The sequence below is a fragment of the Rhinatrema bivittatum genome, chromosome 4, assembly GCF_901001135.1.
Source record: "Rhinatrema bivittatum chromosome 4, aRhiBiv1.1, whole genome shotgun sequence".
Lineage (NCBI taxonomy): Eukaryota > Metazoa > Chordata > Amphibia > Gymnophiona > Rhinatrematidae > Rhinatrema > Rhinatrema bivittatum.
This window is the reverse complement of record NC_042618.1, coordinates 428,584,107-428,598,997: the sequence shown is the minus strand read 5'-3', so window position 1 is coordinate 428,598,997 and position 14,891 is coordinate 428,584,107. Positions and strand designations below refer to the sequence as shown.

At 44.7% G+C, this 14,891-nt stretch overlaps 1 protein-coding gene and 1 long non-coding RNA gene across 2 annotated transcripts in view; one reads left to right on the top strand and one right to left on the bottom strand.

Annotated features, from left to right (window-relative positions):
• LOC115091286 (protein SSUH2 homolog) overlaps positions 1-323 on the bottom strand; it is a 47,477-nt gene extending 47,154 nt beyond the window's left edge. The window contains exon 1 of the mRNA XM_029601450.1: positions 207-323. Coding sequence (XP_029457310.1) covers positions 207-217 — 11 coding nt within the window. The 5' untranslated portion in view covers positions 218-323. The remainder of the gene's footprint in view (positions 1-206) is intronic.
• LOC115091287 lies at positions 147-9,878 on the top strand. Its single transcript, XR_003856662.1, has 3 exons — positions 147-680; positions 2,242-2,447; positions 7,881-9,878. It is a non-coding gene; the product is annotated as an uncharacterized LOC115091287 (long non-coding RNA).
• Positions 9,879-14,891: the final 5,013 nt, after the last annotated feature.

Genomic DNA, 14,891 nt, shown 5'->3' with positions numbered 1-14,891 from the left:
CTACTGTTTGTTAACTAAGAAATTCCAGAGATATGGGGAGTGCAGCTGGAGAGAATCACCTTCAGCTGGAGGGGAGACGGCCAGAGTCACTTGCCCGAGCCTGGGGAACATCTACAGCCACAGCCCCGAATGGAGTAAGTTGAGCTACGCCCCCTGAGACGTCATCTATCCGCGTTTTCAATACCGGATATAAACCAGGGACTTACTGCAGGCCCATGGGAGTGCAGCTGGAGAGAATCGCCTTCAGCTGGAGGGGAGACGGCCAGAGAGACTTGCCCGAGCCTGGGGAACATCTACAGCCACAGCCCCGAACGGAGTAAGTTGAGCTACGCCCCCTGAGACGTCATCTATCCGCGTTTTCAATACCGGATATAAACCAGGGACTTACTGCAGGCCCGTGGGAGTGCAGCTGGAGAGAATCGCCTTCAGTTGGAGGGGAGATGGCCAGAGAGACTTGCCCGAGCCTGGGGAACATCTACAGCCACAGCCCCGAACGGAGTAAGTTGAGCCACGCCTCCTGAGACGTCATCTATCTGCGTTTTCAATACCGGATATAAACCAGGGATTTACTGCTGGCCCGTGGGAGTGCAGCTGGAGAGAATCGCCTTCAGCTGGAGGGGAGACGGCCAGAGAGACTTGCCCGAGCCTGCGGAACATCTACAGCCACAGCCCCGAACGGAGTAAGTTGAGCCACGCCCCCTGAGACGCGCCTAAGGGGCACGCTCCTTGCGGTTTCCTGAGCTAAATTTTGGATTTTTCAACTCCAAAGATCTATGGGCAGGAAAAGGAAAATAAAGGTATTTCCTACAGTCTCAACTCCCTTGGCGGTAAGGGGTCCTATGGACACACATGTTATTTGTGGGAACCTGGTTACTTCAAATCCAGATCCGGAAGTATCTTTTTCCTCAGGATCTATTCGAAGTCTCGGCCACCATTCACCTTCTCACAGTATAGAATCTAAGGGTGAGAATAGTTTAAGTATGGCAAGTAACAATGTGAGTGACTCAATTCCGCAACAAGTTGCCCAGACAGGAGAGTTTGAAACTCTCTCCCTGCCTAGGGCAACTTCAGAAGGGGTCATGGAAAATAGTAATCAAGAAATACTAGATTTGAAGGATGTTACATTACTTGATGTTTGGAAATCTGTTAATAACATGCAAAAATTATTAACTCAGGCAATGAATCAGTTTGGTTCTCTAAATACTGAAACTAAACAAACTCTTCAAGATCATGCAATGAGACTAAATAACTTTGAAGGTAACTCCTCCACAATTAATTTACAAATTGCAAATATACAATCTGTAAATGCATCTTTTATGAAAGATAGCTTAATGACATCAAGGCAATTAGAAAGTATGGAAAATTTAATGCGATCTAAAAATCTTCGATTTTTAAATTTTCCTATAACGAGATTATTATCAGCTATGGAATTGCTGAGGAAATATATGGTAGAAGTTTTACAGATTTCCTCTTATAAAGAAATTTTAATTTCCAAATTATTTTACATTCCGAGATCTAGGACTTCTTCTTTGGGTCCAGAGGGTTGTATGGATATGATTCAGGAAAATAGTCCAAATTTGACATCATTCTTGGAAGCGTCGGTAGACGATATTCCAACTAGGGCAACCTTATTGGTAACTTTTGCTATTGAAAATGATAAAATTATGGTATTACAAAAATACTTCAAAAATAAGGATTTCTCCTTTTGTGGGGGGAAAATCCAGGTATTTCCTGATGTGGCGAAAGCTACCCAACTAAGACAAAAACAATTTTTGGCATTAAAAAATAGAGTTACCTCTTTGGGAGCACTATATATACTTAGATTTCCTTGCAAATGTTGTATTACGTTAACTGGAAATAAGTTTATGTTTTATGACCCATTGCATTTAGAGACTTTTCTCGCTGATAAAGAATCATGTAAGAATAACTAGACAAATACTGGAGATATAAGGTGAATCTAGATATATTTTCTCTCATGGATAAGCCAAGTTATGTGCTTAAGATTGCTTCAATTATAATATTTCTTGTTATAGCACTCCCCAAAGTAATGTGGACTGCAATGAAGGTTATTTAGTATGTATGAATATTGTTTGCTTTATGTATATGATTTCTATGTATTTTATTAATGAAGATTGATAAAAATTCAATAAACTATATATTTAAAAAAAAAAAAAAAGAAATTCCAGAGATACATACACACATTAGGTGAACCTAAGACATGTACCATTTTCACTGTTGCAGGGGGGGGGCAGCATGCAGAACAGCCAGGAACCAGTGGCCTATGCAGGGCATGCCGGCCGTATCCATCAGCTGCCGAACACCTCTGAGGAGGAGGAGACAGAGGCTATGGGACCCACAGGGGAAGAGCTGTGGCAGACATCTGCCACGGAGCAGGACAAGGAGGAGCAGGCAGCTGGTGCTTTTCCCCCCACCAGCTGAGATGGCAGGTGGGTAACTGGAGAGCAGCTCCTCAGCAGAGGAGCCAGTTGCTCCAGCAGAGCCCTACATGCAGGCCAGCCTGGCTGAGTGCCTCCTCATTGCTTTGAACACCCGGGTCCTGGAAGAGGTGGGAGCATTGCGCCCAGAGATACACAGCTTCCAGGTTGCTGTCTGGAAGGAAGGCGAGGCCACAAGAGCCGAAATGAGGGGAGTGCAGCAGGAAATCTGGGGCCTTCGCAAGCTTTCTGTCTCTCTATCAGCAAATAGACCCTCCTGTTGGGAGTAGGTATCTCTTAGCCCTTTCCCACAGAATGGTGACCCTCAACATTCACGGTCCATCTTCTGTTCTGTCCAAGTGTGTGCTCCTGGCCCTTCCCATGCCTCATCTCTAAAAAACGTAAGGATATGAAAAAGATGCTGCCAGTTACGCTTTAGTTCAAGCTCCAGCTGTGAGCCTTGCTTCAGTCAGGGAACGTAGCCCCTCCTTGGTTTTACCCATACATGGAAGAGGTTCAGGTTTGCATATGAAAAGACCAGGAACCAGTGGCTGCTGTAACAGCCCAACAAAAGCTCCATAAGCTGCATAGCTTGTTCTTCCAGTATGGTACTGGAGGACTTGGAAGGGTAGTTCTTTCACAGCTATTGGGTTTTTTTGTTGCTCTTTGAAGGGATTTTCTTCATGTCATCCGTCTGCTGTATAATTAGGGCTTTGCGTTAAGGCAGGACCTTGTGAGGCAGGAGAGACGTAGACTGCATACAGTTCCTTTATGTCACCTAGGCCTAGCAAATGTGTGGCAACACAACAATAGCATTTACTCGTTGTCACATGTGTCACTCAGGGGACATTGACTGTACTTTACAGACCTTAACACATCCAGCACAGTAAGACTGCTGGTGGACGGGAATGCAGAATCTCTGGGTTCAGACGGAGAAGGACAATAGAGAGAATGGTTCTGTGTGTTTTCTACCACTCCTCCTCCTCCTCTAATACATCTTGAGCAAGCATCTGCTTCCCCAGCCTTGCCCGTATTCCTGCTTGCCACCATCTCGACAGTAGACCTACTATTGAGTAAGTGTTTTTCCATACGCCTGGAATGCTAGACCCGTGCTCTCCCTTCTGTCTCCACCTCAAAAGCCAGAGAGGTCCACATTCAAAGCCATTTAGAGGGATGACTCACAAGTTACTCAGCTCACTTCAAGTTATCCATTTAAATGTTTGCTTCTAATTATCAGCACACAGGCACACGCAGACAAAGCCTTTGAAATTTACAACATGTTTTATGTCGGTATAGAAAAATACTAAATAAATAAATTAACAATGTAAAGTATTCAAACCTTTTGAAAAACTATGCTCAAATTTATACAAAAGAAGAAGGGACAGGTGACGGGCTAACCAGGGAGCAAACAAGTAACAAAAAAACAAAAAAAAAAGCCAGGGAATTAGGGAGGCCTGAGAACTCAGACTTAGGAATCTGCCCAATATAGATGTAGCCTCAGGGCTATAACCTTCCCCGCCACGGTCAAGTGCCGCAGTGCCTGACCGTGGCAGTGCACCGTTACCAAACAGACTCCCAAGGGCTGCTCCCTGCTCCTCTGCCATCATCTGCAGAAAGTGACTCTCCGCCGGAGGCAGGTGCCTCCCGCCAATCGGCCTCTTTTCGGCTGCTGTGCTGCAGAGGATGGGAGGGGGATGCAGGCTTCCCTCGGCTAGAAATGGCTGGCCAGTCTGAGTCCCGGCATCCCTAACTCCCCTAGCAAAAAAAAAAAAAGGGGGTCCTACTGGGACAGGGAGGAGGAGCTTATGCCTCGGCAGGCCCAGAATGCGCCTGATGGGGGGGGGGGTTGGGCGCTCACCACCGCCGTCACCTGCTCCTTTTTCCTGTTGGTTCGAGGAGGAGGACGACGACAAGGAGAAGCTGTTTTCCGTGAAGACAAAAGCAACTGTGTGTCATGCTGTGTGCTCACATGCTGCAGGGTGTGATGAGCAGAGTGACACAGACATTTAGAGGAATTCCCTTTTCAGAGAGAGGTGAAAGTAAAGGAAAGCACTGTTAGCTATGGGACAACCCTGTCATCAAACCACTGGCTTCTGTAGTGCTAGATCACTGGATATCCAGATTATTGATTTAAGAAAGGAAATCCTCCTGCCCTTTCTGTTTAAGTGAGTCCCGTGCAGGCCTCAGCACAGCCGAACAGTAATGTTACTGGGCTTCTGCTTCAACGGCATGGGAGAAGACTTATACGTCACGCATATCCAGCATAGCTCCCTGCTTCAACGGCAGGGGAGAAGAAAAACAACCAATAAGGGCTAATAACATAGTCTGGGTAAAACAAATAAGCATGGGTGCAGCTTGCTTATTGCGGCGGCTACTACCCCAAACTAATCAAGCTAGATATTTCACTTGGATGCAGCTCCATCACTGCTCTCTACATTAAAGGTGGGGATGGAAGGGAAATAGAACCAAGAGCTAAGAGAAACAGATAAGTATGAGAGAAAATATGTGTGAAACTTGCTGGGCAGACTAGATGGGCCATTTGGTCTTCTTCTGCCGTCATTTCTATGTTTCTATGTTTCTATGTTTCTATCTTTACAGTTTGCCATGCAGTGGCCTGTGCGGGATTCACTTAAATGGCCGGGGCAGGAGGTCAGTGTGAAGCGGCAGCAGGGGCGGCACACAACTAATTATCTTTAGTTTGGAGAGACGGGGGCCGCACCATGTGGGACTTAGATGAGGTCAAAGTGAAAGGTCACGTCAAGCCCACAGCTGTGGGAGTCACAAAGGAAGGGGAGAGTGGAACCCAAGCCCTGAAGGAAGGTAGGCACCATCTGCCTAGGAAACAATCAAAGCCCAATTTGAAAGGGAAGGGGGTGGGTGGGGGAGAGGCTGTGGCCCCTCCCCCCCCCCTCCAAGTGTCTGGTGCTGCTCCATGGAAAAGTTGGTAACCCTAGGTCCAGTACCTGGGTCTTCGCCCATCCAGGGGTTACATATGCATGAGATAAGTCTGTATACGTTGGAGATCTATAGGGAACTTTTCAGAAAACCCTTACACGTGGGTAAAATTCCAGCCCTCCCTGGGGTGCCTGTACCTGCACTGAGTGGAGGTGCTCCCAGGAGCGGGGATAGCTCGGAAAATACAAACCCACTCAGTTTTCTGTTTTCAAAAAGTCCAATAGAAGTGCATTTTGGAAGGGGAAAGGCATCCACAGAAAAAGCAAATGCAAATCTCTGCCAATATATTTTCTTTAGGCAGTTCTCAAAAGGATAACACGGGCATATTTTCCCTTTGAGAGCTGGTGCAAAGTCTGTGGGTTAAAGTATCCACAGACTTTTTAAAACCGCACGTCTCCCCCATCACCCCCCCCCCCCCCATCCTCCGGTGTATGCATACGCACTTCATGCATATTCATTGTGGATATCCTAGAAAAGCCAAGCGGCTGTGGAGTCACCGGGGCAGGTTTGGGATGTCCTGCGGCCAGTGAGAGCGAGCGCGCCCTTTCCCTAGGGCTCTGACTGAAACGTGCCCAGCAGATCTCGTCCCGGCATGCAGTAACAACCACAGGCAGGCCTCTCCCAGTTATCTTAGGTGGAAACAGTATAGGGGTAAATACTTCTCTTTTTCACACTTGCAGTTAGAATAAGAAAGCCAGATCAGGCCTCAAGAGAGGAACAGAAGGCAGCAGACCACATTACTTTCGCTCCCAGCAGAAGTTGCCATTGCATTAGTTCTCTCTCACCGTCACTCTGTGCTTGCATCTCTCATGCGTCTTTCTCTCTGTTAAAGTGCAGGGTATATTTATCCTTAACTGATTCTTCCTGCAATGTGCTTTAATAATGTCCTGCTTTAGTGAAGTCTGTGATTGAAAATCACTGCTGACTTGCTATGGGGACTAGCAGAGGAAACTTTTCCTGAGTCTTGGCCACAGTACGTTAATCCCACGCTGTGCTAACAGTCAATCGCTGGGAAACAGGCACCAAAAGAGAACTGAAAGTGTAAGTACAAATTCCAAGCTTGAGAGCAATAGCGCCAAGCGTTAAAGCTTCAGCCATAACTACTGTCCATTCATGCATCTCTCATACACATTCATAATTCAATTATCTTTAAAAAATGGCAAAAAAAAAAAAAAAAAAATCTGAATGAGAGTGCATCTTATGTTCCTTTATGTTAGGCTTGGATCAGAAAGGACTTAAGCATTCTGACTGCAAACTGTTAAGGAGATGGGAAATTGGTTATTTTCATAACAACTGGACAATGCTTCCCTGAGCCTGTAAGATCCTTCCAGGCGGGCCTGTCAGAATATGGACCCAGGCATGTAACCTGGGTTCATGTACTTTACTTGGTTTTGCAGTGGTAGAAATGGACCTCGGGGGGCTCCCCCTTGGTTAACTTTAGCCAGATTTTAAATAAATAAGTAAATAAATAAATAAACAGACAAACAAATAAATAAATAACTTGCCCTTTGCCCGTGCTGCAGAATATCTGGCTCACCGTGTTTTCTAGCCTCCTTACTTCCACTGGTGTTTGAATCAATACGATGAAAACAATTTCTCATCCCTGTGAAGGTATCCACCAGTAAGATCACTCAGGACAGCAGGTTGTTTGGGTCAGCATAAAGGATAACCCCGTCCCTTTCTGTATCAGCTTTTGCTGTTACACTTTCACGAACAAACCATTTCTTAATAAAATCTTAAGATCCTGGCAGTTTTGTTGCATGATTCCCACATTTCTTTTTTAATGAATAATTTTCTAACACCATATCCAACATAACGTGTAACTCTTGCATTTATACAGACGACTCTAAACAAATCAGTCAAGGCTAGTTCTCACGTTTACTGTAAAATAATGCATTCTACATGACCACTCTTAGAAAAATAAGAGGGTATCATGGAGGTTCATTAAAAGGGAACTTTCTATTCCCCTATAAGCAATCCAAACCAAAAAAAAAACTACTTAAAACAGCATCAAGGAATGCCACCAGTTAATTGGACTGTAGTATCTTCTGCCTGCTGAAGGGGCAGATGTTCCAGCATTATTACTACTAATAATATGGGTTTCCTGGCTTCTTTTATACAAACAGTGCCCCAGTGCTCTTTACAATAACCACACTTTAGAGATGTGCATGCGGCCACCTCCGAGGTACATTCCACAACAGCTTTCTTAGGACAAGGGCACTACCTCTCAGTACCAGAAGGGCAGTGAAGGGGAAGGATGTGCTTTGTTGTTACTGTGGAATTACAGCTAGGCAGACAAAGCACATCTTTCTTAGAGTGACATGGAGTCAGTGGCAGAGCTGGCATTTGTGCACAAATATTGTCTACCTTTAGTTCTGATCAGGATCACAGCTCTGAGCTGCCTCCCCTGGGATGTGCAATCCTGATGCCAACCTGACTGGTTGGACTGAAGACTGGCCTTGAGGTGTTTTGTTTTGTTTTTTTCTTTAGGAAGACCCTTATTCTACATTTTCCAAGAAGAACAAGGAATCCTGAGACCTGTGCTAGGAATATTTTCTGTACTATGAATAGCGCATCACAGAGGGGCAGCAGAGTATCACAGGAGACATTCAGAGCAGGCTGCCATGTGGTGATCAGCATGGACTATTATAAATTATAGCTGTGTTTTCCAGTTGAGCTATTGAAGCTCAGACTTTCTTTTTCTATATTAAGCAATCTGAAGGGGTGGTATACTGCAACATCTGGATTGTTGGGGAAGAATGACACAGTTGTTAATAATTCCTTTCTTCTGACCAGAAATGAGATTGCATGTGCAGCTTCGGCTTTAGTGATCCTGTCGTGTTAAACGTCCCATTTATGTTGTTGTCAGCTTACAGTCTGTCACAGAGGGCTCCCTGGCCACATTATGTGTTTCACCAAACTGAAATACAGCTCCCCAGATCGAGGAAAAACTGGAGACCACCTACTCCAGCATTTCCCAGCCTTTTCAAGCCCGAGGCACACCTGCACTAACAAAAATGTTATGTATCTCTGCAGGGCAGGGAATGCAGGCATCGAGAGGACTTGCATGGGATAAAGAAGAGCTAGGGAAGCACTGGACACCACGCCGGTCTCTCTTCCAAATTTTAAAACAAAAGGAGAGATGGGGCAGAGATGAATCTGGACCTGTCACAATGGAGCAGCATTGTAGAGGATTTTAAAATTAGCTGTCATAGGGTTCAGCGGTAGTGATGTGCACAGCCCTATGAAAGGTGGTTCGATCCCCAGGTTGGGTTTCCACTCTGGATTTACTGGGAAGCTCCGCAGGGGTGGGGTTTCTTTAACTGTACCAGTAATCATGTTGCTTATGCCATTATGTGTCCTTGCCCCAAAGTGTATATAGGCAAGACTACTAGGGCTATTCGAACAAGTTCAGCAGAGCATCGAAGCTGTCTGCACCAAAGGAGGATTACAGCGCCAATGGTATTGCGTTGTTTGGAGCATGAGCTTATATTTAAAGAATTAAAATGTGTTGTTTTAGAGGAGGTACCGCATCATCTACGAGGGGGTAATAGAGATCAGATTTCAGGATATAAAGAACAGATGGATGTATAGATTAAATAGCGTGGAGCCTTTTGATTTAGATGTTAATATAGAGTGTAACATTTTCTTGTGATTTCTATAGGCAGTTAAAGGAAAGATTGTCAAAAAAATAATATGTATTTATTGATAGTGTTCAGAAAAATTATCACTATGGTTAATAGAGAATATATAGAATAACAACTTATATATTTTTTAAGTGAAAGTAGGACCCTTTTCTGTGAATAAATATATTGTAAAAGAATTTAAGAACACTATGTCTTTTAAGCAGTAAAAGAATGCTGATTGATAACATTTTTAAGATATTGTGGACTGGGGCAAAGATATAATTAGCATAGATAGAATATTAACTTCTTCTTCCATGCACTTGTTTTACTTTTAATGTATACTCTTATGTTATTAGTTATTTACGTTATAATGTATTTCTCACCCCTTGTTTTATGTAAACCGACATGATACGAACTCCGTGAATGCCGGTATAGAAAAAAAAAAAAATACAAATAAATAAAAAATATCCAATAGGGATACAATGAGTAACAAAGTAGTCATCACGTTGTGCAGAAGTTTGTTTTATAAAAAGGACACACCGCCCACCAACGCTAGCGCCATTTTTTTGAAAGCTGGGATTAAGGAGATACCACAGTAAGAACCACAAGTTGGTAATGATTTGGAAAAAGAAAGCTTATAAAATTCTTTAAATTTGAAGCATATATTTAACCTTGTATATATGTTACTGTTACTGTTATAGATGTTCCCTGTAGCAAACAAAAGGAAACGCTTGACTTCCTGCACCGATGTGATATGTAAAATCAAACACCGTTATATAAAAATAAATAAATAAATAAATAAAATGGCATTCTTTTGTAAATGAACTTTTATTTGCTTTGTAGTTTCAATGGCTATGTATAAATAACGTAAATTGTACGTCAACTTCTCTTATTCTTTTCAAGGGATCAAAAACGTCGGTACCAAAACCCACTGTGCAATATCTAAACAAGTGATTTATCGACCTTCATAACATCCCGCGGTCTCCTTGGGCATCTCTGCTCTTTGTTAAGCCGCTACTGGGATCATCTTTAATCATAGGTCATGAATTCACTTGTATTCAAATTAATTTTTGGTTTTTGTTTTTGCCGATTTTTTCACATTTTCCTTTTAAATAAAATAATTTTTGCATTCCATTTTTAAAGTGAATAATTCAAAAATACCCCGCACCACGACGATCCAATGTATACGTTCGCGAGTATAAACTAAAGTGTAACCGAAGTAATATACAGTCAGAGGAGTTCCTGAGGCAGCTTTGGAAGGGTAGAACCCTCCATGAACTGTACTCCGCTATCCCTGGAAGGGAAGTATTTTTGAATTATTCACTTTAAAAATGGAATGCAAAAATTATTTTATTTAAAAGGAAAATGTAAAAAAATCGGCAAAAACCAAAAATTAATTTGAATACAAGTGAATTCATGACCTATGATTAAAGATGATCCCAGTAGCGGCTTAACAAAGAGCAGAGATGCCCAAGGAAACCGCGGGATGTTATGAAGGTCGATAAATCACTTGTTTAGATATTGCACAGTGGGTTTCGGTACTGACGTTTTTGATCCCTTGAAAAGAATAAGAGAAGTTGACGTACAATTTCATTAGTCTAGTGATTTCGTCGATTCAAAAAAAGCAAGGAGTGATTTTACAATTTATGTATAAATATAAATAACACCATCCAGTCCTGATGCAGCAATGTGAAACATGCCAACGATGAATGAGGATTTATTAAGATCAATCTTTGCAAAAAAAGAAAACCTTTAATGTGGGCTTTGCTTTTGATGTTTAAAGAATTTTGATTTCGGAGAGGTAAGTACTTGTTTGTTGAAATTTATAAATACGGAGATATGAGTGTTTGCTATTGAACTTCATAATGAAATTTGGAATTTTCTTATTTATGCCAGTTGAAATTTAAAAGCACAGGAAAAGAAGTACTTGTCATCAAACACCCCTAGTTCTACTCTTTTCTTTCCAGTGGAAGAGGTTTGAAGTTTGTGCATTGTTGACACCTGTCAGGTATCTGAAGGTCTGTATCATATCTCCCCTGCACCTCCTCTCCTCCAGGGTAGACATATTTAATTCCTTCATCCTCTCCTCATAGGTCTTCTGAAACAGACACCACACCATTTTGGTCTCCTTTCTCTGGACCGTTTCCATCCTGTCTCTATGCTTTTTAAGATATGGTATCCAGAACTGAACACAGTACTCCAGGTGAAGCCCCAGCAAGGACCTGTACAAGAGCATTATCACTTCCCATTTCCTGCTGGTTATACCTCTCTATGCAGCCCAGCATCGTTCTAGCTTTAGCTACCACCTTATCACATTGCTTCACTGCTTTCAGATAACCAGACATAATCACCCCAAGGTCCCTCTCCTGATCAGTGCCTCCCCCGCCCATCACATACAGCTCTTTTGGATTACTTTCCCCTAAGATGCGACATGACCGCCCAACTGACCGCCGTCTGACCGCCCAACTGACCCTCGCCCTCTCTATCTTCTCTCCCTACCCCAACTGACCCTCGCCCTTTCTATTTTCTCTCCCCACCCCCCACCCTCTATAGTTTTTCTCCTCGTCTTCCCCTCCCATCTTTCACCCTGCCCTGCTAATTATCCTGATTGCTTTATTTAACTATCTTGATAAAACTAACATGTACATTTGTATATATTTCTCGTATTATCATCTCCTGCCCTGTTAACCACTACCTGTTAATGTTATTATTGTAAAGCTTGTTGCTAAGTTATGTTACATTGTGAACCGAGGTGATGTTTTGCAAACGTGTCTCGGTATATAAGAAACCCTTAAATAAATAAATAAATAAATACTTCACCCCAGGTGCATGACTCTGCACTTATTGGCATTGAATCGCAGCTGGCAAATCTTCCACCACCCTTCAAGTTTTCTTAAATCACTTTTCATTCTCTCCACTCCTTCAGGCGTGTCCACTCTGTTAAACAATTACTTATCCTTTCAAATAGTACTAGGACTAGTGGTTATCCCATGAAGATAATAGGTAGAACATTTAAAACACATTGGAGAATTGAGCACAATTAAACTGTGGAATTTGTTCCCAGAGGATGTGATGAAAGCAGGTACTGTAGCTGGGTTCCAAAACGGTTTTAGACAACTTCCTGGAGGAAAAGTCCATAAACCATTATTAGCTATGTAGACTTGGGAAAGCCACTGCTTATCCCTGGTTATGAACAAGAAGAACTGGATCTATTCTTTGGGATCCTGCCGGGTACTTGTAACCTGATCTGACTACTGTCGGAATCAGGATGCTGGGCTTTTGGTCTGAATAAGAAGTATGGCATTTTGTATGTTCTTATATTATTATGGGTCTCACACTCACTGCCCCTGTCCACCCCACCTTGTACTATAGCCTCATGGGTTGCTCACTCACTTCCCCAAACTAAGCCCTTCCCAGTAGTACGGCCTCAAGTATCCCACCCTCACTGCACCCAAGCTGAGCAATCCCCGGGTCTTACAGTCTCATGGTTCCCACCATCACTGCCTTGAGTTGAGCTCTTCCTGGTCCTGCAACCTCATGTGTCCCACTCTCACTGCCCCCAAGCTGAGTTCTCCCTGGTCCTACAGTCTCATGGGTCCCGCCCTCACTGCCTTGAGCTGAGCTCTTCCTGGTTCTGCAGCCTCATGGGTCCCACCCTCACTGCCTTGAGCTGAGCTCTTCCTGGTTCTGCAGCCTCATGTGTCCCACCCTCACTGCCCCCAAGCTGAGCAATCCCCAGGTCTTACAGTCTCATGGGTCCCCCCCTCACTGCCTTGAGCTGAGCTCTTCCTGGTTCTGCAGCCTCATGGGTCCCACCCTCACTGCCCCCAAGCTGAGCTCTCCCCGGTCCTACAGTCTCATGGGTCCCACCCTCACTGCCCCCAAGCTGAGCAATCCCCGGGTCTTACAGTCTCATGGGTCCCCCCCTCACTGCCTTGAGCTGAGCTCTTCCTGGTTCTGCAGCCTCATGGGTCCCACCCTCTCTGCCTTGAGCTGAGCTCTTCCTGCTTCTACAGCTTCATCGGTCCCACCCTCACTGCCCCCAAGCTTAGCTCTCCCCGGTCCTACAGTCTCATGGGTCCCACCCTCACTGCCCCCAAGTTGAGCCTCCCCCATTCTAGAGGATCATTTTTCCAAGCAGGAATCTTTGAATTTGGACCAGGAATTCTCAGTATGCAAACTATGGAGAGAGACAGGACCAAGTCCTGCACTTTAGTGAACAGACTATGTATCTCCCTTTCTGTAGCTGCCTCGTAACCTCCCTTATTAATTCTTTCATGCTATCATGGGTAATATTCTGTGAGATTTCAGGAGTGGGACAAAAGACCCTCATTTCTAGGGATGTGAATCGTTTTCCATATCGTCTTAATGATAGAAATCGTGTGGCAGGGCAAGAAAATCGTCTTAGGCACGATTTTTTAGTTAAAAAATCGTTAAAAATCGTTTTTTCCGATTAGTGCGCACTAACGGGAGTTAGTGCGCACTAACTGAAAATGATACAATTTGACACTTTTCAGGTCAGTTAAGGTCAGTTTAGGAATGAATATGTATTCCTATTGGCTGCCCTCTTATTTATTCATGTTACCAAGTTTCCTACTGACAGTATATGGGGGATGGGAAATGGAAACAGTTGGTAGCTTGACAAAACAAGTAATGTGATCAGTCAATGTGACTAGAACTTGTGCCCTAACCCTGATACCAGGGGTATTGTGATCTTCCTGCACACAGTGCCCTATCCCTATTAATACCAGGAGTGTTGTGATCTTCCTGCACACAGTGCCCTATCCCTAATACCAGGGGTGTTGTGATCTTCCTGCACACAGTGCCCTATTCCTGATACTGGGGGTGTTGTGATCTTCCTGCACACAGTGCCCTATTCCTGATACCGGGGGTGTTGTGATCTTCTTGCACACATCCCGGTATCAGGGATAGGGCACTGCATGCAGGAAGATCACAACACTCCTGGTATTAATAGGGATAGGGCACTGCATGCAGGAAGATCACAACACTCCTGGTATTAATAGGGATAGGGCAGGGGCACTGCATGCAGGAAGATCACAACACCCCTGGTATCAGGGATAGGGCACTGTGTGCAGGAAGATCACAATACCCCGGAGGAGTGAGGGTCAGGCAGCTCCCCCCTGTCTGTGAAGCCAGCCTCTCACTAGTAATGCAGGGAGGGAGCTGTCTCAGACTTCACCATCCTCCCCCCCCCCCTCACCCACACACCATTCACTAGCTGGGACATGGGGGAAGTCAGGAGTGAGGGTCAGGCAGCTCCCCCCTGTCTATGAAGCCAGCCTCTCACTAGTAATGCAGGGAGGGAGCTGTCTCAGACTTCACCATCCTCCCCCCCCCCCCCTCACCCACACACCATTCACTAGCTGGGACATGGGGGAAGTCAGGAGTGAGGGTCAGGCAGCTCCCCCCTGTCTGTGAAGCCAGCCTCTCACTAGTAATGCAGGGAGGGAGCTGTCTCAGACTTCACCATCCTCCCCCCCCCCCCCCTCACCCACACACCATTCACTAGCTGGGACATGGGGGAAGTCAGGAGTGAGGGTCAGGCAGCTCCCCCCTGTCTGTGAAGCCAGCCTCTCACTAGTAATGCAGGGAGGGAGCTGTCTCAGACTTCACCATCCTCCCCCCCCCCCCCTCCCCCACACACCATTCACTAGCTGGGACATGGGGGAAGTCAGGAGTGAGGGTCAGGCAGCTCCCCCCTGTCTGTGAAGCCAGCCTCTCACTAGTAATGCAGGGAGGGAGCTGTCTCAGACTGGTATCAGGGTTAGGGCACTGTGTGCAGGAAGATCACAACACTCCTGGTATTAATAGGGATAGGGCACTGTAAGAGATGACTGTAGTAGATTGAATAAAG